General features: G+C 53.6%; 5 protein-coding genes across 5 annotated transcripts; 2 read left to right on the forward strand and 3 right to left on the reverse strand.

Moving 5' to 3' along the window:
* Nucleotides 1–780: 780 nt before the first annotated feature.
* M431DRAFT_71506 (hypothetical protein) lies at nt 781–7,147 on the reverse strand (the record flags this gene model as incomplete). Its single annotated transcript, XM_024921908.1, has 2 exons — nt 781–1,889; nt 1,951–7,147. 2 exons carry the CDS (start codon nt 7,145–7,147, stop codon nt 781–783), a joined length of 6,306 nt encoding a protein of 2,101 aa, XP_024780884.1.
* A 2,836-nt stretch (nt 7,148–9,983) lies between these two features.
* On the forward strand, nt 9,984–15,718 carry M431DRAFT_477582 (hypothetical protein; the record flags this gene model as incomplete). Its single annotated transcript, XM_024915579.1, has 3 exons — nt 9,984–10,512; nt 10,601–15,546; nt 15,608–15,718. The coding sequence occupies 3 exons, from the start codon at nt 9,984–9,986 to the stop codon at nt 15,716–15,718; spliced, it is 5,586 nt and encodes a 1,861-aa protein (XP_024780885.1).
* Nucleotides 15,719–16,394: 676 nt separating this feature from the next.
* M431DRAFT_71570 (hypothetical protein) lies at nt 16,395–16,938 on the reverse strand (the record flags this gene model as incomplete). The annotated part of the gene is made up of 3 exons (XM_024921921.1): nt 16,395–16,595; nt 16,674–16,724; nt 16,795–16,938. Coding segments are annotated over 3 exons (396 nt in total), but the record flags the coding sequence as incomplete, so codon positions are not given.
* An 828-nt stretch (nt 16,939–17,766) lies between these two features.
* M431DRAFT_73459 (hypothetical protein) lies at nt 17,767–19,251 on the forward strand (the record flags this gene model as incomplete). Its single annotated transcript, XM_024922130.1, has 1 exon — nt 17,767–19,251. One exon carries the CDS (start codon nt 17,767–17,769, stop codon nt 19,249–19,251), a length of 1,485 nt encoding a protein of 494 aa, XP_024780887.1.
* A 190-nt stretch (nt 19,252–19,441) lies between these two features.
* Nucleotides 19,442–20,322, reverse strand: M431DRAFT_206054 (hypothetical protein). The gene has a single exon (XM_024913393.1). It carries the CDS (start codon nt 20,166–20,168, stop codon nt 19,632–19,634), a length of 537 nt encoding a protein of 178 aa, XP_024780888.1. The 5' UTR covers nt 20,169–20,322; the 3' UTR covers nt 19,442–19,631.
* Between the last annotated feature and the right edge of the window lie 608 nt (nt 20,323–20,930).

The raw sequence follows: 20,930 nt of genomic DNA on the forward strand, positions 1-20,930 counted from the left end.
TGAATGCCATTGCAATCAAGAAGTAACAATCAATACTTACCGTCAGCTAATCAATCTCCAATTCCGCAAAATCCAGCAGAAACAAAGACAGAATTCTCTCCAGAAGCTGCTCCCCCGAGGCTCTTAAATAGATCCCCCAACGATTCCCCCCCATGGGCGCCCGGGATTAGGATTTGGGGGAAGCGCCAAGATAGCAAACAATCCGCCAATGCAAGGGACAAACTTGTCAGAAAACGCGGCTAAGCTCGGCGGTCGCCGTGGACCGACGCTGGGCAGAACGGTTTGCACCGCCATTTGCCTGCTGAGTCAGCGGCCTTGCAGCTGATAAGGCTTCACTCATGTGCATGTGCGTATCGACTTCATTCGACCAACAGTTCCTCTATCTTTTAATATAATGTGACTGGCATTAATCAATGGACCAATCGCTTAATCACTTTTGCATGGATGGCTAAGCTTAGTGCATACTGCGTAAATTGTCGTACAAAAATGTGCTCGTGCAAAATACGAGGCAACTCTCCTCGACATCACTTATACGGCACCCAAACTTCAACATGAGAAACTAAAAAGAAGATATTTTTTCATTACATCTATTGTCATGGTAAATTCATCACTAATATAAAAAAAGAAAAAGAAATCTTAGGCATCTATGGCCTCCCATTCCATCCATCAAAATAAAAAATCATATAGTAGTACCACCCTTTCCCCCCCTGTACGCCACTGGCTCTCTCACTCGTTCTATCTCATCAAAATGTCTGTGTCACACCGTTTATTTTCCACCATTTAAGCAGCCAGTCCAGCACCCTCGTGATCGGCACTACCGCCACTCTCGCTTCCAGTCGACTCCTCATCCTGGACATACTTGTCCCAGTTGGCCAGGACTGCTCCAATCTTGGGAGAGTTGGTTAACTTGTACACATCCTCAAAATACTCCTTGGTGAGGGCAAAAGGCTTGGCCGTCACGTTGGGGATGTACTTGCCCACCAGCTTGGACGGGTCAATCGTCGTCTTGTGGATCTTCTTGAGCAAGAAGGATCGGAAGGGCTTGACACCAGAGCGCAAGAAGGTGGAGTGGAAAGGCACGTCGATACCTCGGAGCGGGATGGTGGCAAAGCCTCGCTCCAGCTCAAGAGGCAGAGGCTTCTTGAGAGTTGCCTCAGCGCATCCGCGGATAATCTCGCGCAGAGCACCCTTGGCCTCCTCAATGTTGCTGCGCATCTCCTCAACATCAATCTTCTGCATCTTGAGGAAGTTGGTAACTCCTCCAAGAGTATCGAGAGCACGCAGATCACCAGCGCATACGTACTGCATGTTGGCAATGTTGTAGTTGACAATCTCCAGCAGCCAGCCAGTCTCTTCCGAGATGTTGTTCACGACAAACTGAAGCGCCTCCTCGTTGAATGTCTTGGAGATACGGCTGGGGTTGACGGCACACATGGAGTAGTTGGAGCGACCAGAGGCATCACGCTCGACAGCAACCTGCATCGTCAGACCACGGTAGAAAACGACCGAGACCAGACTCTCAATGGGCATGACGTCAGCCAGGGCAGCCAGGGCTGAGTATTCACCAAGAGAGTGTCCGGCAAAGGTGCTGTCTCGGGGAACAAGTCCCTTGGACTTCATGTCCTCGAAACTGGCCTTTTCCATCAGCGTCAAGGCAGGCTGGGTAAACTGCGTTGCCGACAGGAGACCGGTGGGCGACCTGTAAGTGTAGGAAGCCGTCTTCTCGTCAATGTCCTTGAAGATTCTCTCCGACTTGACAGTGCCGTCGGCGGCCACAGTCTCAAAGGTCATGGCCATGTAGTTCTGGCGAATAGCCTTACCACGAGGACCACCAAAGTGCACAGTGAGCTCCTTGGGGTTGTTCTTGACAATGTTGGTGATGGAGAAACCTTGAATATAACAAGTTAGTAAAAAAGACGTGCATGTAAAGAAGTAACAATCGAGACTTACCATAGTTGTCGAGCAGGTACTTGTCGGCACGGTCCCAAACCTCCTTGGCAACAGGGCTGCTGCCATAGAGATCCATACCCATACCTTGCTCCTGCGAACCCTGTCCAGTAAAGACATAGGCAGTCACAGGCTGCTCCACCTCGGCCTCGCCAAGCAGAATCTTCTCCTCCGTCTCGGCGTTGATGGCCTCGAGCTTGATAATCTTGCGGCCCGTCACCATACCCACGTGCTGCAGCTTGACCTGGATGGCGTCGTTGGGAAGGACCATGCCGACCAAGGAAGCGTGGAAGCTACGGACTCGGCCAACGTCGTTCTCGGCAGCCCAGGTTTCAACCAGGCTTCGGACGGCGGCACTGCTGTACATGCCGTGGGTGATGGTGCCAGGAAGGTTGGCATACTCCGAGAAGACGCGGGACACGTGGATGGGGTTGTAATCGCCCGACACACGTGCGTATGTCTCGTTGGAAGCGGGTGCTCGGAGCTGCAGGGGAGTTCTGCCGCTCAGGGGAATGGCATTCTCAAAGTTGATCGGCTGGTCCAGCAGAGTACCGTGGCGCTCAAGGTAGTCAATCACGGGGTTGCCGTGAGACTCACCGGCCTCGTAGTCTACGCTGGCGACCTGGATGACCTCCTTCGTGGGAAGCTCCAACAGAACCTGGCCACGAGTTTCGACGCTGCTGAAGACGCTCTTGTTCTTGAAGCGCACCAAGCTCTGCAGACGGAATGTCAGGGTCTGGCCCAGCAGGTTGATCTCGTTAGGGATCTCGTCGAGGGTAAACCACTGCTTGGATCGCAGCACGGCCACATCCTTGGTGGTCGCCAGGTGCACCTGGACGGGTGTCTCATCCTTGCGCTGGAAGGTGTTCTCGTAATCCGTGTAAGCACCACGGTACAAGAACTGAGAGGTGACCTCCATGACCGGCTTGCCGTCTCGGGTGATGGTGCCGCAAACCTCAACCATCTTACCCGACTCCTGGTTGATGACGGCGTTGATCTGAGCCGTGGTCGTCACCTCGTCGCCCATCTTGAGCGGCTCGGCGCCAGGGATCATGCGGAAGCCGTTGGACAGATGCACCAGCTTCAGAAGGTCACCATCAATGGTGCGAGGGAAGATGGGCTTCGTGATGGCCTTCCATCCAAGCACGATGGCAAAGTCCATGGGGGCATACATAATCTTGCCGGGTCGGTTGACGAAAGCCTCACCGGTGTTGCCAACGGCATGAACGAAGTCGTTGATGGCTTCGGCCGTGATGGTGGTGCTGCCTCCGTCAAACTTGCTCGTGACCATAGCATCGAGGTCCAGGGCATCATTGCCGAACCAAGCCTTCCAGTAGAACTCCTTGATGCGGTCGTTGCGACCCTCCATGACTTCACGGATGGGTGCGTATCCAGCATCAGGGTGGTAAGTGAACTTCAGAGGCAGCGCAACAGGAGTTCCCAGAGCGGTGGTTTCCTTGATCATGTTGATGAGGATCTCGTTTTCGCCGTTCAGCTTGACCTCAATAACATCCACGTACTGGTTGTGTCTTGGCTGCTCCTTGACGACAATAGTGGTCTTGGAGGGCTCGTTGGGGTACTCAATCTCAACGAACAGGCCATGGACAGGGGCAAAGATGCGTCGAATGGGGTTCGTCTGGAACTTCTGGCCCTGCGCGACGACGTCCGACATGAGAAGAGCATGTCTCCAGTTGCGCTTGGGTCCCGCAAGCAGAGACAGCCAAGAATCAAGCGAGGGCATGGCGCTGGCAGGAGATGAAGCAAGGCGGTAGGTGTTCTTGTGAGTGTCATAGCTGACGGTGAGGCCCTCAACATCAAGAGGAATCTCCGTCTCAACAAGCTTGCCACCAAAGTACTCGATGGAAGGAATAGTGGTCTCATCGTCGTTGTAGAAGTCCTTGGTCAAAGACGCAATGTGGGAGTTGTGAATGTTGTCAAGAATGTCCTGGATGGGCTCATCAATGACAGTAGAGAACTTGGCGGCGGTAGGGCCCTGGAGAATACAGGTTCGGCCAACATCCTGGCCAATGACCGCGTCAAGGTCTTCAGACTGCCACAGGGAATCCTTCTTGAAGTAGAACTCAAAGTTCTCGTCAAGGGCGGGGATGAAAGTGACAGGCTTCTGGCCAGGTCGCAGGCAGAGGATGAGGAAGTATTGAACGTCCTGTGCGTTGATGATCTGGTGCTCAGCCTCGGGGTAGCTGGCAAGGATTCTATCAACAGCGCTGTAAGGCTCCTCAAGGTCGGCGTAGCTCTGGAGAAGAGAAGGCTGGCCAGACTTGGTGGTGAATCGCTCCTCGACTCGGTGGATGAAGTCACCAGTCAGACGAGTGTAGGATCCATCGATCCATCGAGACTGGTGCTTGACGTAAAGGAGCTCAACCAGGCGGCGAACAACCTCTGCGTAGGTCATGTCCTCGAGGTCCACAGCCTTGCCATCCTTGTTGCAACCGAACCAGACCTTTTGGAAGTCGTCGTTCAGCTTCTTGATGATGTAGTCTCGGTTCTTCTTCAACTCAGCAACTCGCTTCTCCTTGGGGATGTTGAAGATCTTCTGGTCCATCTCCGCCCAGAACTTGACACCGCGAGTGGCCAGCTTGTGAATTGGCTCGCCCATTTCGGAGCGCACGGTGATGACACCACCAGCAGGGCCCTTGTAGGTCTTCTCCCACTCTCCATCGTCAAGACCGGGAGCGTCGATAATGGCCTGCTTGGCGTTCTTGCTGGTGTGGGCCTCCTTGGCTACCATCATGCGGCTACCAAACAAGCAGCCGTCAAAGGGCATAGGAGGGTATCCGTACTTCTTGGCCCACTCACCAGTGATGTATGGGTAGGTGTCATCGGCACCGCCAAAGCCACTGCCGGCAACCAGGATGATGTTCTCCTGTCGTCGGATTCGGCCATACATCTGCAGAACAGGCTGGTGGAAATCCTCGAAAGAGTGGTGACCACCGCCACGACCACCAGTCCACTGCATAATGACAGGGAAGGTAGGGTTAGCCTTGGCAATGTTGATGACGGCCTGAATGGCCTCGACCGAACCGGGCTTGAATGCGATGTGCTTCAGGCCCAAAGTCTCGATGTATTCCTGGGCAACCTCGATCGAGGGCACACCGGCACCGATTGTCAATCCCTCAATCGGCACACCTTCAGCACGAAGTCTGCCAAGGAGGGGGATCTGCCAGCCCATTGCGCGAGGGTTGACATAAATGAGGTTGACAGTAATACCACGGCCCGCAGGGATGGCCTTTTCGATCTTCTCGAGTGCGGCAGTCATCATCTTGGCATTGAAGTAGCCACCACCAGCAAGCTCGATGTGGTATCCGGCGTTCATGGTAGCCGCAACAAAGTCCCACGGGACAGTTGCAGGAGTCATACCGGCAACCATGACGGGAGGCAGACCAAGCAGACGACTCATCTTGGTGTCAACGTACTTTCGGCCGCCAGAAGTCTTAATCAGACGTGGGCCGTATTCCTTTACCCAGTTGATGGCAAACTTGACGGCATTCTCCTCGTCTCTATCGAAGATCTCGGGCTTGTATCCGAGTTCGCCCATAGTGCCCTCGATGGTTCCGGCAAGGATGACTCGGATGCCAGTACCCTCCTTGTTTCGGCTCGTCAGGGCTCCAAGACCAGAAACACCTCCAGGACCAAAGTCCAAGATGTGAGTAGCCTGTGGGAAGACGGTTGCCTTCTCCCAGTTGACAGGATCCCGTGTGATTAATCGAACCAGGGCTGGCACGATGTTGCCGCTGACTTCGGTACGGATATCCTTACCGGTATTAGTGTCATAGACCGGGATGCCCAAGGCACTGGAGTCGATGCTAACATCCTTCAGATCTTCATCGATGATGATGGTGGCATCCTCCAGGTACTTGCTGTGGAAGGGGGCTGTGATGGGAAGGAATCTGTTGGCAAATCGAACCTTTCGCTCGGTGTGAGGAACTCGGGTCTGGTCGAGACCAGTCGGGGCCTTAACCTTGCGAAGCTGAGAGTTCAGACCATACAATGAGGTAGGAGGACCCGTAACAACCAGGTTGCGAGGGCTGTTGATGAGAGAGACACCGATATGACGGTGGGCTGGAAGGTATTGGTTTGTGGCATCAATGTGCTTCTGAACCTCCTCTTGAGACAGGTCACGGATGCTCAGCATGGGAGTAGGAGTACCTTCACCGTGCTCCTGAGACTCTCGAAGCATGGTTGGGGTCATGGATGTGGTGGGGAAAGCCTGCTGGCTTCGGGTTCCAATCCAGAACAGAACGGTCAGGATAGAACTGGTGATCTCGCGCCAAGAATCCCAAGAGTCAGCCGCTGCGGTAGCAGCAGCCATGACAATACCCTGGGAGTGACCAGTGGTTCCGCCGATTCGCTCCCTCAGAAGACCAGGGTGAATACCCAGGACCTTGCAGGTAACTTCGTAGTGCGCCATCTGAACCAGCCCAATCAAGGGAAAGCTGACGGGTGCAGTGATGAGGTAGTCAACGTCTGGGGTAGCCTCTGGTCTGTGTAGCCATTGCAGGATATCGAGCCCCTTGGGGAACATCTTCTCCGCGCTGGGGTGGTTAGAGAGAGTCTGAAGAAGCTCGGCAGCATTTGCAATGAGCTCTCCGACGAAGCTTGAGTACGTCTTGGAGATTTGGCGAAGCTCGTCAAAGTACTCCTCAATGTTGCCCTGGCCGCCAAAGATGGTGTAGATCTTGGCCGAGTTGTCGTCAGCAGCCCTCAACAGAGCAGACTCATGAGGCTTGATAGTGCGGTTTGAGACGGCGCGAGCAATGTAGTAGCATCGAATGACCTCGAGCTTTTTTGACTCGATTCCAGGCAAAGTGGCGGCCAGAGCGTGGACTTCGTTGCCCTGGAGGTAAGCTCGCTCGAACTCGTTGAGCAGCAGCTTGAGGACCTCCTCGTAGGATCCCGCCGCATCATCCTCTCCCTCCTCCACCTCGGAGGCAACAAAGCCCAGATATCTAGCCACTAGCTCGGGTGTCGATGAAGGCTCGTCATCTTGAGCGAGCTCGTCGGTTGCCGGAGGTAGGCTGGCAACAAACCGATCTTTCAGTTCGGAGGCGTGGAAGTGGAGGTTGGTTGGAACGAGAAAGGAGGTTTCGAGAGAGCCGTGAGAGAGAGTCAAGGGTCGCAAAGAGGCACTGGATCGAGGAGTAGAGATGCCCGTCTGAGGGCCAGTCGCAGTACCGTACATGATGGCGGTGTGAAGAGGGTATAATGAGGGTTGAGTCTGCGGGGTAGAACACGATCAGTGGACTGGGTCTTTTTTTTTTGTTTACTGTGTTTCGTGGGCATCAATGAGTGACAAACCTGAAGCAGTTGACAATTATTAGGGCAAAAGACTGAATGTCACTCTCGTGCCTTGTCTACAATCGCAAGTAACGTCGAGAGAGGTGTGCAAAGCCCAACCCAAATCAAGGAAAATTTGTTGCCTGAAGAATCAAAGTCTTACAGAGGGATGGCAAAGGGAAGGGCGGGCAAGCTTGAAGATGCGGGAGCAATGAAGCAGAACCACACCAAGCAAACACGATGAAGATAAATGAAAAAGAAGAAGAGCAGTGCCACCACTATGAGGAAAAGATGGGAAACCCGGACGAGAGGAGGGGGGAGGGTTGAAGCCGAGATTTACAGTCTAGATGCCGCTCAACGTCCAGAGTCGCGGCGGCGCTAATGGAAAATTCACAAAGCGACTACTTTAGCACCCATGGAGGTACGCACAGGATAACAAGTACACAGCGTGTACATGGGCCAGGTCAGGCTCGCCATTCGCAGTGACCTCACAGAGGGAGCTTGCAACAGACTCGCCAACTTTTTTAGTTCTGTTGGGGATAAGTCGAGAATTTCCCCTTGCCCCAGCTAGGCTGGACCCCACCATGGGCAGCCGAATGTACCGGTACAAGGGTCCGATTTTGGGGAGGGATGTCGCAGCAAGGAGTGTTGAGTGTGTGCAGCCACGCAAAGCTCACTGTCTAAGATACAAACACAATGTCTTGTTTGGTGGTGAGTGTGAGTTACAGGTACACGTTACACCAGAAATCGAGATCCAGAACCAGAACAGCAGCCGTTGGTCGATGAGATGGATTGCCATGCATGGCAGCAGACTTGATCGACATCATGATAAGGCACGGAGAATTGATGATGAGGATCAATACGCCGCCTCTTCATGGCGAAAAGCCACCACATGGAGTCGGGTGTTTCTTTTTCCATCGAGCTGAGAATCGATTTCCCCAATGTCCATGGCGTGTCTGTTGATATCCAAATGTGCTCTTCATCCTGGATCCGGATCCAAGCTTTGCCAAGTGACGATGGACGTAAGGTGGGATGCGAAGAGTATTTCCTATACAGGCAATGCCAACTGCTCTCAATTGCCGATGAGACGGCCTCCAGTGGGAGGATCAGTAAACAAACAAAGGCATCGTGATGTGAAATCATCATTCTTTGGGGCTTCAACACTTTGATTCTTTCTCTCCGTAGCAGTCACCGTTGCCAGTTGAGTAATCCTCGACCCCCAGGGATCATTGTCCAATGATGCTACTGAGTGACATTCGCGAAGCTTCATGCTTCAGCTAGCATCAATAAAGGTTCTTTTCGGACATCCGAGGGAAATGGGATCCTGATCGAGGCCGGCGGCCCGCTAGCGGCATGATAATCATCAGCTTAAGCAAGACAAAACAAGCATAGGGCAGATGCAACGGCCAGGCAACTGAATATCGCTCCGAGGCTACCAGCTATGCGTCGTAACGCTTCCTTGGATGAGGTTATCTCGGCCAGAATCATAAAAGCTAAATTTAGGGGCCCCTGGCGAACCAAAGGCCCAGCAGACACAAACTAGGACGAATCAGGCCACCGTTGACCTCTAGAGATACACATTATAGAGTAAAAAAGATTCCAAATGAATCATTTCCCTGTTGTCTCAAACGGCTCAATGATAAGCATTGCTCCGGAGGGTGGATGGATGTTCCATCGCCAGTGGCTTTTTGAGACGGACCAGGTACAGGTACTTGGCGTTGCGGCCAGATTCGCCGCCCCCCTTCCCATCGAAAACACGACCAACCCCGAGTGGCGGGGTGTAACAAACTTTTTTTGCGGTGGGAGGGTTGCGATTGTGCTTATCTTAGCACGCAAACCGTCCAGGGGACTGCGCGTATCGATACGACAACGGCCGTGGAAAACAGCCTAGAACTCTTATCAGGGCGAGAGGGAATTCCAGTACCATCATTTTTGCGTCCATTTCGCAATACTCTTGGGCAATTGCTGCGAGACATGTCTGCCCCTCATCAATTGGGCTGCGACGCTCCCTGGGGACATGCACCTTGTACTGGTACGGCATCAAGTACGGCCCAGCTACCATCAGACGGGGACCCGCTGAGGGCTATGCAGAGAAAATTATTCTTTTGGCTGCTGCAAGAGTGGCTTCATTTCTAGGGACCAGCGCCACGGCACCCAGAGCCGGCTCCAGCGGTTCTTACCCCAAGCGGCTTAGCGCGCGAATATGGTTGAGCAGCCCAATGCACCTGCAGCAACCGCGTGGAGGGTGAGTGCCCATGTCACTGCTTTGTACCCCGGTACTTGCAGCCTGTCCTCCCCCCAATATTTTGGCCAGCGTCGTCCACAGGCGGTGGGTCGGGATTCAACAATCAAGACACTGGCTTCCTTCCATCCGTCCAACCATCGAGGGGGGAATTGGAACCAGAACGGTTTTTGTGATCAAGCTTTTCCGGCCGCTTCTAATCATAATCCCAAACCATCCCGCTCTGCTGCCGTCCTGCATCTCCTGTGTCTGCCAAAAGCCCTTCTCTCCTTCAAGGTACGGAGAGTCGGACCAAAACACCATCAGCACTTGGTCGAGCAGCCCAAGCAGCACAAAATATTAAACCATCCCACCAGGCAGGCGTTCCGTTTCGGTTGAGAAGCGCGATCCACACTGCCGGCGGTCAGATAGACGACTCCGACTACCCGTCTATCCTCTCAATTGATACCCTCCTCTAACATTCATCACCTTTCCCACCTCACGACGCACCACCGCCACCATGCGTCCCGAAGTCGAGCAAGAGCTCGCCCACACGCTCCTCGTCGAGCTTCTGGCATACCAGTTCGCCTCTCCCGTGAGGTGGATTGAGACCCAGGATGTCTTCCTGGCAGAGAGAACAGCCGAGCGCATCGTCGAAGTCGGCCCCGCAGATACCCTTGGAGTCATGGCAAAGCGCACACTGGCATCCAAGTACGAGGCCTACGACGCCGCCAAGTCGGTTCAGCGACAGATCCTCTGCTACAACAAAGACGCCAAGGAGATCTACTATGATGTAGACCCCGTTGAGGAAGAGCCCGAGCCTGTTGCCAGCTCATCCGCTGCTCCCACAAGTCAACCCGCTGCTGCCAGCGCTCCTGCGGCTGCTGCGCCAGTTGCTGCTGCTCCCGCTGCCGGCGCTGGACCTGCAGCTCAGGTTCCCGATGTGCCTGTCCAGGCTGTCGAGATTGTGCACACCTTGGTTGCACAGAAGCTCAAGAAGTCTCTAGCTGATGTGCCTCTTAGCAAGGCCATCAAGGATCTGGTTGGAGGTGAGTTGACTACCCCTCTCTTCATCTACCCCTCCAAAAAATTGGGAAAGAATAAAATTTTGTTTTGGCCAATTCTAACTGCGTATAGGCAAATCCACTCTTCAAAATGAGATTCTCGGTGACCTTGGAAAGGAATTCGGCTCAACACCTGAGAAGCCCGAAGATACACCTCTCGACGAGCTCGCCGCCTCTATGCAGGCTACCTTCGATGGCAACCTTGGCAAGCACACAGTATCCCTCATCGCTAGGCTCATCTCCTCCAAGATGCCTGGTGGCTTCAACATCACAGTGGCCAGGAAATATCTGGAAACAAGATGGGGTCTCGGCCCCGGCAGGCAAGACGGAGCATTGCTGCTGGCCTTGACCATGGAGCCTACTGCCCGTCTAGGAAACGACGGTGAGGCCAAGGGATTCCTCGACGGAATTGTCCAGAAATACGCCGCGAGCGCCGGTATCAGCTTGACATCTGCAGCTGCTTCTGGTGGCTCTGAAGGAGGTGCGGGAGGCATGATGATGGATCCCGCCGCCATCGATGCTCTCACCAAGGACCAGCGCGCCCTGTTCAAGCAGCAGTTGGAGCTCTTTGCCAGATACCTCAAGATGGACCTCCGGGCCGGCGACAAGGCACACATTGACTCCCAGAAATCAGAAAAGGTTCTCCAAGCTCAGCTGGATCTGTGGACCGCCGAGCACGGCGATTTCTACGCTTCTGGTATCGAGCCTGTCTTTAGCCCGCTCAAGGCTAGATCCTACGACTCCTCCTGGAACTGGGCTCGTCAGGATGCGCTCACCATGTTCTACGACATTATCTTTGGTAGACTCAAGACCGTCGACCGTGAAATTGTCAGCCAGTGCATTCGCATCATGAACAAGTCAAATCCCAAGCTCCTCGAGTTTATGCAGTACCACATCGACAACTGCCCTACTGAGCGCGGTGAGACCTACCAGCTGGCCAAGGAGCTTGGTCAGCAGCTCATTGAGAACTGCAAGGACGTTCTGAACCTTTCCCCCGTCTACAAGGACGTTGCTGTCCCCACTGGTCCTCGCACCACTGTGGACGCTCGTGGCAACCTCAACTACGAAGAGGTTCCCCGCGCCAGCTGCAGAAAGCTCGAGCACTACGTTCAGCAGATGGCTGAGGGTGGAAAGATTTCCGAGTATGGCAACCGCACCAAGGTGCAAAACGACCTGCAGCGTATCTACAAGTTGATCAAGCAGCAGCACAAGATTTCCAAGACTTCTCAGCTCGAGATCAAGAGCCTGTACGGCGATGTTCTGCGCTCTCTGGCCATGAACGAGAGCCAGATCCTCCCCAAGGAGAATGGCAAGGGCCGAAAGCCAGGTCTCAAGGGCACAAACCCCAACAAGGGCCGAGTCGAGACCATCCCCTTCCTCCACCTCAAGAGAAAGACCTTGCACGGCTGGGACTACAGCAAGAAGCTCACTGCTGTCTACCTCAACTGTCTTGAGGAAGCGGCCAAGGATGGTGTCACCTTCCAGGACAAGTATGTCCTGATGACTGGTGCCGGTGCCGGTTCCATTGGTGCCGAGGTCCTGCAGGGCCTCATCAGCGGAGGTGCCAAGGTTGTGGTTACCACTAGCCGATTCTCTCGACAGGTGACCGAGTACTACCAGTCCATGTACAGCCGCTTTGGCTCTCGCGGATCGCAAATCGTCGTCGTTCCCTTCAACCAGGGAAGCAAGCAGGATGTGGAGGCTCTTGTCAACTACATCTACGATGCCAAGACCGGTCTCGGCTGGGATCTCGACTTCATTGTTCCCTTCGCTGCCATTCCTGAGAACGGCCGACAGATTGATAGCATCGATTCCAAGTCGGAGCTGGCTCACCGTATTATGCTCACCAACTTGATCCGCATGCTTGGCTGCGTCAAGACTCAAAAGGCTGAGCGTGGCTTCGAGACCCGTCCCGCCCAGGTCGTCCTCCCTCTGTCCCCCAACCACGGTACCTTCGGTAACGATGGTCTCTACTCCGAGTCCAAGCTGGCTCTTGAGACCCTCTTCAACCGATGGCACTCCGAGGACTGGGGCCACTACCTCACCATTTGCGGTGCTGTCATCGGATGGACTCGTGGTACTGGTCTCATGTCTGGCAACAACGTTGTTGCTGAGGGTGTGGAGGCGTTCGGCGTGCGAACCTTCTCCCAGCAAGAGATGGCCTTCAACCTGTTGGGCCTGATGTCAGCTACCATTGTTGATCTCTGCCAGTCAGAGCCCGTCTTTGCCGACTTGAACGGTGGCCTGCAATTCATCCCCAACCTGAACGAGTCCATGACCAAGCTCCGCAAGGATATCATGGAGACTAGCGAAATCCGCAGAGCCGTTACCAAGGAGAGCGCTATCGAGAACACCATTGTTAACGGAGCCGACTCCGAGGTTCTTTACAAGAAGAAGACTATCGAGCCCCGTGCCAACATCAAGTGTGACTTCCCTCACCTGCCTGACTGGAAGACGGAGGTGGCCCCTCTCAACGACCAGCTGAAGGGCATGGTTGACTTGGAGAAGGTCATTGTTGTGACCGGTTTTGCGGAAGTTGGTCCCTGGGGTAACTCTCGAACTCGATGGGAGATGGAGGCCTATGGCGAGTTTTCGCTCGAAGGTTGCATCGAAATGGCCTGGATCATGGGCCTTATCAAGAACCACAACGGTCCCCTCAAGGGCAAGCCCTATGCTGGCTGGGTTGACGCCAAGACTGGCGAGCCCGTCGATGACAAGGATGTCAAGCAGAAGTACGAGAAGCACATCCTGGAGCACTCCGGTATTCGTTTGATCGAGCCCGAGCTGTTCGACGGATATGACCCCAACAAGAAGCAGCTGCTCCACGAGGTCGTTATCCAAGAGGACCTGGAGCCTTTCGAGGCTTCCAAGGAGACTGCAGAGGAATTCCGACGCGAGCATGGTGACAAGGTGGAGATCTTCGAGATCCCCGAGAGTGGAGAGTACATTGTCCGGGTGAAGAAGGGCGCCTCACTCTGGATCCCCAAGGCTCTGCGCTTTGACAGACTCGTCGCCGGTCAGATCCCGACTGGCTGGGACCCCAAGCGATATGGTGTCCCCGAGGACATCATCAGCCAGGTGGACCCTGTCACCCTGTTCCTTCTCGTGTCGACTGCCGAGGCTCTGCTGTCGTCTGGTATCACCGACCCCTATGAGTTCTACAAGTACGTTCACGTCTCTGAGGTTGGTAACATTGTCGGCTCTGGTATGGGTGGTGCTGCAGCCCTTCGTGGCATGCACAAGGCCCGATTCCTCGACAAGCCTCTTCAGAACGACATCCTGCAGGAGTCTTTCATCAACACCATGGCTGCATGGGTCAACATGTTGCTGCTCTCTTCGTCTGGACCTATCAAGACGCCTGTCGGCGCTTGTGCTACTGCTATTGAGTCTGTCGACATTGGTGTGGAGACTATTCTCGAAGGCAAGGCACGCATCTGTCTCGTTGGTGGTTTCGACGACTTTGGTGAGGAAGGCTCTTATGAGTTCGCCAACATGAAGGCCACCAGCAACAGTGTGGATGAGTTTGCCCATGGCCGTACACCCGGTGAAATGTCACGACCTACTACCACTACCCGAAACGGCTTCATGGAGTCTCAGGGATGTGGTGTCCAGGTCATCATGACTGCCCAGCTCGCTCTGGACATGGGTGTCCCGATCCACGGTATCCTTGCCTTTACCACCACCGCTTCCGACAAGATTGGACGATCCGTCCCTGCGCCTGGCAAGGGTGTCCTCACTTCTGCCCGAGAGCATGCTGGCAAGTTCCCATCGCCGCTGCTTGATATCAACTACCGCCGCCGACAGATTGAGCGCCGCAAGAAGCTGATCAAGCAGTGGGAGGAGTCTGAGTTGGAGTTCCTGCACGATGAGGTTGATGCTATGAAGGCTCAGGGCGGTAAATTCGACGAGAAGGAGTACGCTCAGGACCGCATGCTGCACATCCAGAAGGAGGCCGCAAGACAAACAAAGGAGCTCCTCCGAAGCATGGGTAACAACTTCTGGAAGAGTGACCCAAGCATCGCTCCTCTCCGAGGTGCCCTTGCAACCTGGGGTCTTACCATTGATGATGTCAAGGTGGCCTCGTTCCACGGCACATCCACTGGCGCCAACGACAAGAACGAGTCTGCGGCCATCTGCCAGCAGCTGCGTCACCTTGGCCGAAGCGAGGGCAATGCCATTATGGGTGTCTTCCAAAAGTTCCTTACTGGTCACCCCAAGGGTGCTGCCGGTGCTTGGATGTTGAACGGCGGCCTGCAGATCCTCAACTCTGGATTGGTCCCTGGTAACAGAAACGCCGACAACATTGACCCCATCATGGAGCAATACGACCTGATTGTCTACCCCAGCCGTAGCATCCAGACTGACGGAGTCAAGGCCTTCTCCCTGACCTCGTTTGGTTTCGGACAAAAGGGAGCCCAGGCAGTCGGTGTTCACCCCAAGTATCTGTTCGCTACCCTCGACGAGAAGACTTACGATGCGTACCGCGTCAAGGTCGAGGCCCGACAGAAGAAGGCCTACCGCTACTTCCACAACGGAATGATTAGCAACACCCTGTTTGTCTCCAAGGCCAACGCGCCTTACAGCGATGACCAGCTCAGCGCTGTGCTGCTGAACCCCGATGCTCGTGTGAGCGAGGATAAGAAGACGGCGGAGCTTAAGTATGCCGCCAACTTCATGAAGCAGTCTGAGAAGATCACTCCCGCGACCACCGTCAAGGAGACTCAGCAGGTCATCGAAGCGCTCGCGCACAAAGTGACGAGCAAGAACAGCAACGTCGGCGTTGATGTCGAGGATATTCCATCCTTCAACATTGACAATGACACGTTCATTGAGCGTAACTTCACCACCCAAGAAGTGGCCTACTGCAAGACTGCCCCTAGCCCGCAGAGCTCATTTGCTGGCCGATGGAGTGCCAAGGAGGCCGTGTTCAAGGCCCTTGGTGTTGCCAGCAAGGGAGCTGGCGCTGCCTTGAAGGACATTGAGATTCTCAAGGACGACACCGGCGCGCCTGTTGTTACTGTAAGTTGTTCTATATAACTTTGATTCATGAGAGAGCATCTCGCTAACCATTTTCCAATAGCTCCATGGTGAAGCCGCCGCCGCTGCCAAGCAGGCTGGTGTCAAGGAGGTCTCGGTCTCCATTTCACACGCCGACAAGCAGGCCGTTGCCGTAGCAGTTGCCCATTTCTAAAGGGCATCATAAATGATGATGACTTGATTGAGTAACGCATTTAGAATAGGATGGCGGGTTTGAATCAAGGAGGCGTTGCTTGCTAAAAAGGAGGCCCAATTGATTCAACGTTTAATATGTATCGTGGGAATGATGGCATGGATCGGAAGCAGATGTATTAGATTTACGAGACATTTACTAGTAAGATATATTAGTTGAATGACCCTATAGAAGGTCACAAAATTTTGATTTTTTTTTTATTGATTTCTAACATTATGCCTGATCAACCAACTGCTAATGCCCATTGTGATCGATTGACGGCTCGAATAAACGCCCAGTTTCTCCGTTTATTACCCTAAATCTGACAACTGTCAACGGTAATGTTGATATCCAAAGATGTGACAGACGCATGCGTGCCATTGGGTATCAATTGATTTCGTAGATTGACGGCTGGCGTATAAAATCTCTTTGCCTGAAGAGCTCTCATCGTCGTAGTTGCCCGCCGCTGTTACCATTGCTTAAAGAGCTCGTCCTATCCTCCTTCTTATCCAGCCCGAGCATGACATTCGTACATGATAGCGTTCGTCACTGCCACGACCTTTATCATCCCTATCCCGCTTTCCTCCCGCTTTCTCTAACAGTCTATTACATTTCGTCGTCGTCGGTGTTGTCGCTGTCGTCGCCGTTGCGCCCTTTTCTACTGGCCACGCCCCCTTCCACGGCCTCCTCTGCCACCGCCACGACCTCCTCGTCCCCTGTCGCCGCCTCCTCGGCCGCCGTGATCGCCTCTTGACTGGTGGCCGTGACCGCCACGACCGCCACGGAAACCGCCTTGCTGACCCTTCTGCTGCTCGGTGACCTGGTCGATGATTTCGTCGGGGACGCGAAGGTATTTGATCTGGTGAACCCCGGAGAGCGTTAGTTGCTGTGTCGCGAGGAACTCTGGTGGTGTTGTGCTGGAGGGGTGAGGACGTACATTGTTTCCTTTGACGTAGACTTCTGGGAGGCGCATGAATTTATCTCCTTCCTGTAATTATATGGCATACATGTTTAGTAAAAAAGAGATGCGTCTGTTGGGGGAGTCGATGGAGGCGTACCGGGCTTGTCTGCACAACCTCTTTCAGGGTGAGGTTCATCCATGTATCGCACATGACCAGGTGTCCATTGAGAGTCTCTCCGTTCTTGAGTTCGACCAGCATGGGGTGGCCCTGGGCGGCGTTGAGCAATCCGAGGGGGAGCTGCGGGTTAAGCGCATTAGCAGCATTACGAGGGAGACGGACAGGGCAAGGAAAGAGCGTACCATGATTGGTGATGATGCCTCTATTGGGCAGAGCGCGAGGAGGGTTGTTGTATGTCGTTACTCGGTGGCAAGGCCAGCTGTCGCGTGAGGATAAAAAGGGTTTGTGGCTCTATTTTTGGAGGTGAGGCTGCGAGTTGGAAGCTGGATATGTGCTAAGTCAGCAAGCTTTCTGGAGGAACCCCGCCATGTGCATGACCCCGGCTGCGAAAGTACTGCGGTACGTGCTTTGTGCGGTACGGGTACATTGCCAGCGTCGGAAACCTTTCCGCGCCAAAATATTCTTCTGAATGCCTCAAATTGAACGACACAACAGGCGTGAGGACGGTCTCTGGTTGGATTTGAAGCTGCGTTTTGCAGTGGAATGAAAATGCAGCGAGGCAAATTGCTTTATGACGGGCTATGGCGCTGCTTATGCCCGTCCTTTGACAAACTGGCTCTGCGGACGGCGATTCATCGACAGAGCTTGTCTTGCACACGATCAGCGGGATGGCGACAGTGTGCTTCCAGGGCAAGGCCACTGCATGTGCGATGCTACGAAGCAGGTTCTAGTTTTGCATCAGGGAATGGGGTATCAGATCATGGATCTTCTCAGCTAGGTTCTCAGGCAAGCGAGGCGCAACAGAGAGAGGAAACCAAGGATGGCAGCCTCACAGATGCCACGCCAAGATCCTGGAGAGCGAGACTTCTTGCCCCCGCAGCACCATCAGAGGAGACACTCAAAGCCAGCACAACAGAAGAGATTTTAGCAGCACTGGCTTCACTTCGAGAAATGAGAAAATGGACGCCAGCCAGCAGCAACCAAGAAGTGGACCAGCATCTACGGATAGTTCAGCTAGTACAGCATCTCATGCGAGTCGAGAATCAACCTATTACCCCTTTCATCTACGAGTGCCTCATGGATGCCATGGCTCATCCTCGAGGCTCCGTTGACGGCGTGCGCCGAATCCTGGACGACATGGTCGAGCAGCAGGGGATGAAGCCAACGGCGGAGTTATGCAACGCCGCCCTGAGAGCGTTGATGAATCACCCAGACTACGTGTTGCGGATGGAGATTCGAAACATTATGCAAGAGTACTGGTTTCCAACCGACACGCCGGTAAAGCAGACAATTGCAATAGGACTGCTGCGAGACGACCAGCACGAGCTGGCGTATGCAAAGCTAACGGAGATGATTGAGCAAGGGGCCAAGGTTGACCCCTGGGTCTACGACATTTTCATTTTAGTGTTTGGGAAACTCGGATTCTTGGATGAAATGCTGCAACTTCTCTATAGACGCAAGAATCTCGCCGGTAGCACTGACCCCATGGTCATCAACCTAACATACTACGCTTTGGATGTGTGTAGCCAGGCATATCATCACGCGGGAACTCTCTTTGGCTGGTTATCAGTGGTGCAAAACCACCTCGTGCAGCCGTCGGATGGCATCATTGAGAACGTGCTAGGGACAGCGGCTAGAAACGCAGACGCGCAGCTTGCCACAGAAGCACTGGATATGGTGTCACAGCGAACAAGAGCCCAACCCTACCACTACGAAGCCGTCGTGGAGGCCTTTGCCGGTAGCGGAGACCTGGCGGCAGCGATACGAACTCTCTCCATCATGTCAGAAAACGGGATAAGGATCGGACGCGGTTACACTAGGACGCTGCACAAGGCAGTCCGAAGCCGTCCGGAGCTCTTGGATAACGCCGAGGCAGTGGTGCGGGAGGCAGCCCGTGCCCGTCCTGTGCCTCGCGCGGCCGCAGCTGCGGTGGTCGAATCAATCGCAGAAGCACACGGCAGCGCAAAAGCGTTATCTCTATACCGAGACCTGCCGACGCTCTGTGACGTGGAGCCGCCTAATGCAAGGATGCTACAGAATCTAATCATCCATAGCGCTGACGAGGCTACGGCTAAGTACTTTGCAAAGGAGTATGCGGACCAGGTTTCAGAAGATGACGACCCGACTCAAAGCACGGCGACTTTTAGTACCTTGATTACGAGGTGCGCAGAGGTTGGTGAGATGGACTTGGCGTTCCGATTCGTGAAACAGGCCATGGCCGGCGGGATCACGAAGAGCCGATCATTGAGATGGATCAGCGTCCTGGTCGAGCAGGCGATTACGAGAGAGGATGGTCGGGTCTGGCCTGTGGTGGATTCGCTGCTCAACACGGGCGACGAAGATACGGCCAAGAGTGTGCGCAGGATTCTGCAGCAGAAGAGGATTTCGAAACTAGCCTCGCAGTGGAGGTCCAAAACTCCAACCACGACGCCATGAGCGCATGTAGATCTAATAAGAACCCCCATCGACGGACTGGGACTGCAGTGAAAATCCAGATGATCCCCGGAAGGCATGTCTACAAGGTATCCATTATGTGATAATGATAACCAGCGTGTGTCAAACATCTCGCGTAGTGAAGGGACTCGGCCATTTTGATATACGGTTTATCAGCAGAGGATTCTATTTCCGATCGGAGAAAGGAGGTCGCATTTATAAGGAGAAGAGGGCAGTTGGTAATGACAGATTAGATGGCAGATTAACACCAAAGTGCCGATATCCTAGCGACATGCGAAAAGTTTCCCGTTGGACGAGCTCCGACGAGTCAATGCCCGGATACAGACTTGAGATTATTCCTAATCTGGCAACTGCACGAGCACCTAAGGATGAAAATTCAACAGCTCAGAAGCAGCTATCAAGACTATTGCCCGGTTGGGGAACATCTGCAGGGCCAGATGAGATGAGTCAACCAAGAAACGAACCAACCAACCAACCCCGGCGATGTCCAATGTTACGCCCGGGAGAATCGGGCGGCACGGGAACCGGCGCCTTGGGCCTGGCGACCAGGGTACAAAAATACAATAGAAGCAATGCGAATCACGACGATGGGTCCCACGAGTCAAAGATGACAAAGGACGGCCTATCGTCACTCCGAGGTGACTCGCCGGACTCACCCAACAGGGCAAGGCGAGCAACGTGGCTCCCCTGCCGCCGGTGAAGTCACTAATCAGAATATTCTCTGAACCCAGATGCTCAGAAAGGAATTTGAACGGCACGGAACTAGAGCTGAAGGATCGAATGAGAGAAGCAACAGAAAGACGACGAATCGTCACGGTGGCTGACAAGTCCCATGAGGAATTATTAATGCGTGAGTGGCTACTAATTAGGCTTGAACGAAGCGGTTTCCGATTGGGCATGGACGGGAGGGGGGGGCTTACTAGCGGGATCTAATGGAGTCATGATTAACTTGTTTGTTTCGAAGGATGGAAGACGGGAGGAGAGACTTCACTGCCACATGTTGGAGCCTTGACTTTTTGGCGGCTTTTTGCTCTTCCTCGCGGCGGACAAATGAAACCGAGTGCGAGAGCGAGGAGGAGAGAAGGAAGAAGAAAAGGGAGATTGAAGCAAAGATGACGCTGATTGCAACAGCGTTTGCCAATTTGGGCAAATTAGCCGTATGATACGAACAAGCTTGAAGTCTGTTTTTTCTCCTCGACCGGCGAAATGATACGAGTTGAAGGATCAAACAGAGTTTCGGCGGCTTCAATTGTTGAGCCCGTCCAGTTTCAAAATCTGACGTTGATCTTCGGGTCGGAACCGGGGGGCAAGATTTGCCTCGGAGTTGAGAGCTGGAATTACGAAAAAAAAAAAAAAAAAAATGTATATCGTTAAAATAAATGGAATCGCTTGGAATCCATGGTATCACTCATTCTTATTAACAAAAGAAAAATGACAAAAAAAAAAAAAAAAAAAAAAAATAGCCTACTGGAGCATTTGTCAAGTTTCAAGGGATACTCGCAATCGCCTATCTGATTCTGGCTGTTCGTCCAATGTATTGTTCCAGGGTCCGGGTCGAGGTTATCTCAGCAAATCTGAAGATTCTAGAGTCTAGACCGACCCCCAGCACGTCATCCTGCATCTGGCATGCATCTTGTTGCAATCTGCTTCCGTCGCCTTAC

This window comes from Trichoderma harzianum (assembly GCF_003025095.1).
Source record: "Trichoderma harzianum CBS 226.95 unplaced genomic scaffold M431scaffold_1, whole genome shotgun sequence".
NCBI classification, from domain to species: Eukaryota; Fungi; Ascomycota; class Sordariomycetes; order Hypocreales; family Hypocreaceae; genus Trichoderma; species Trichoderma harzianum.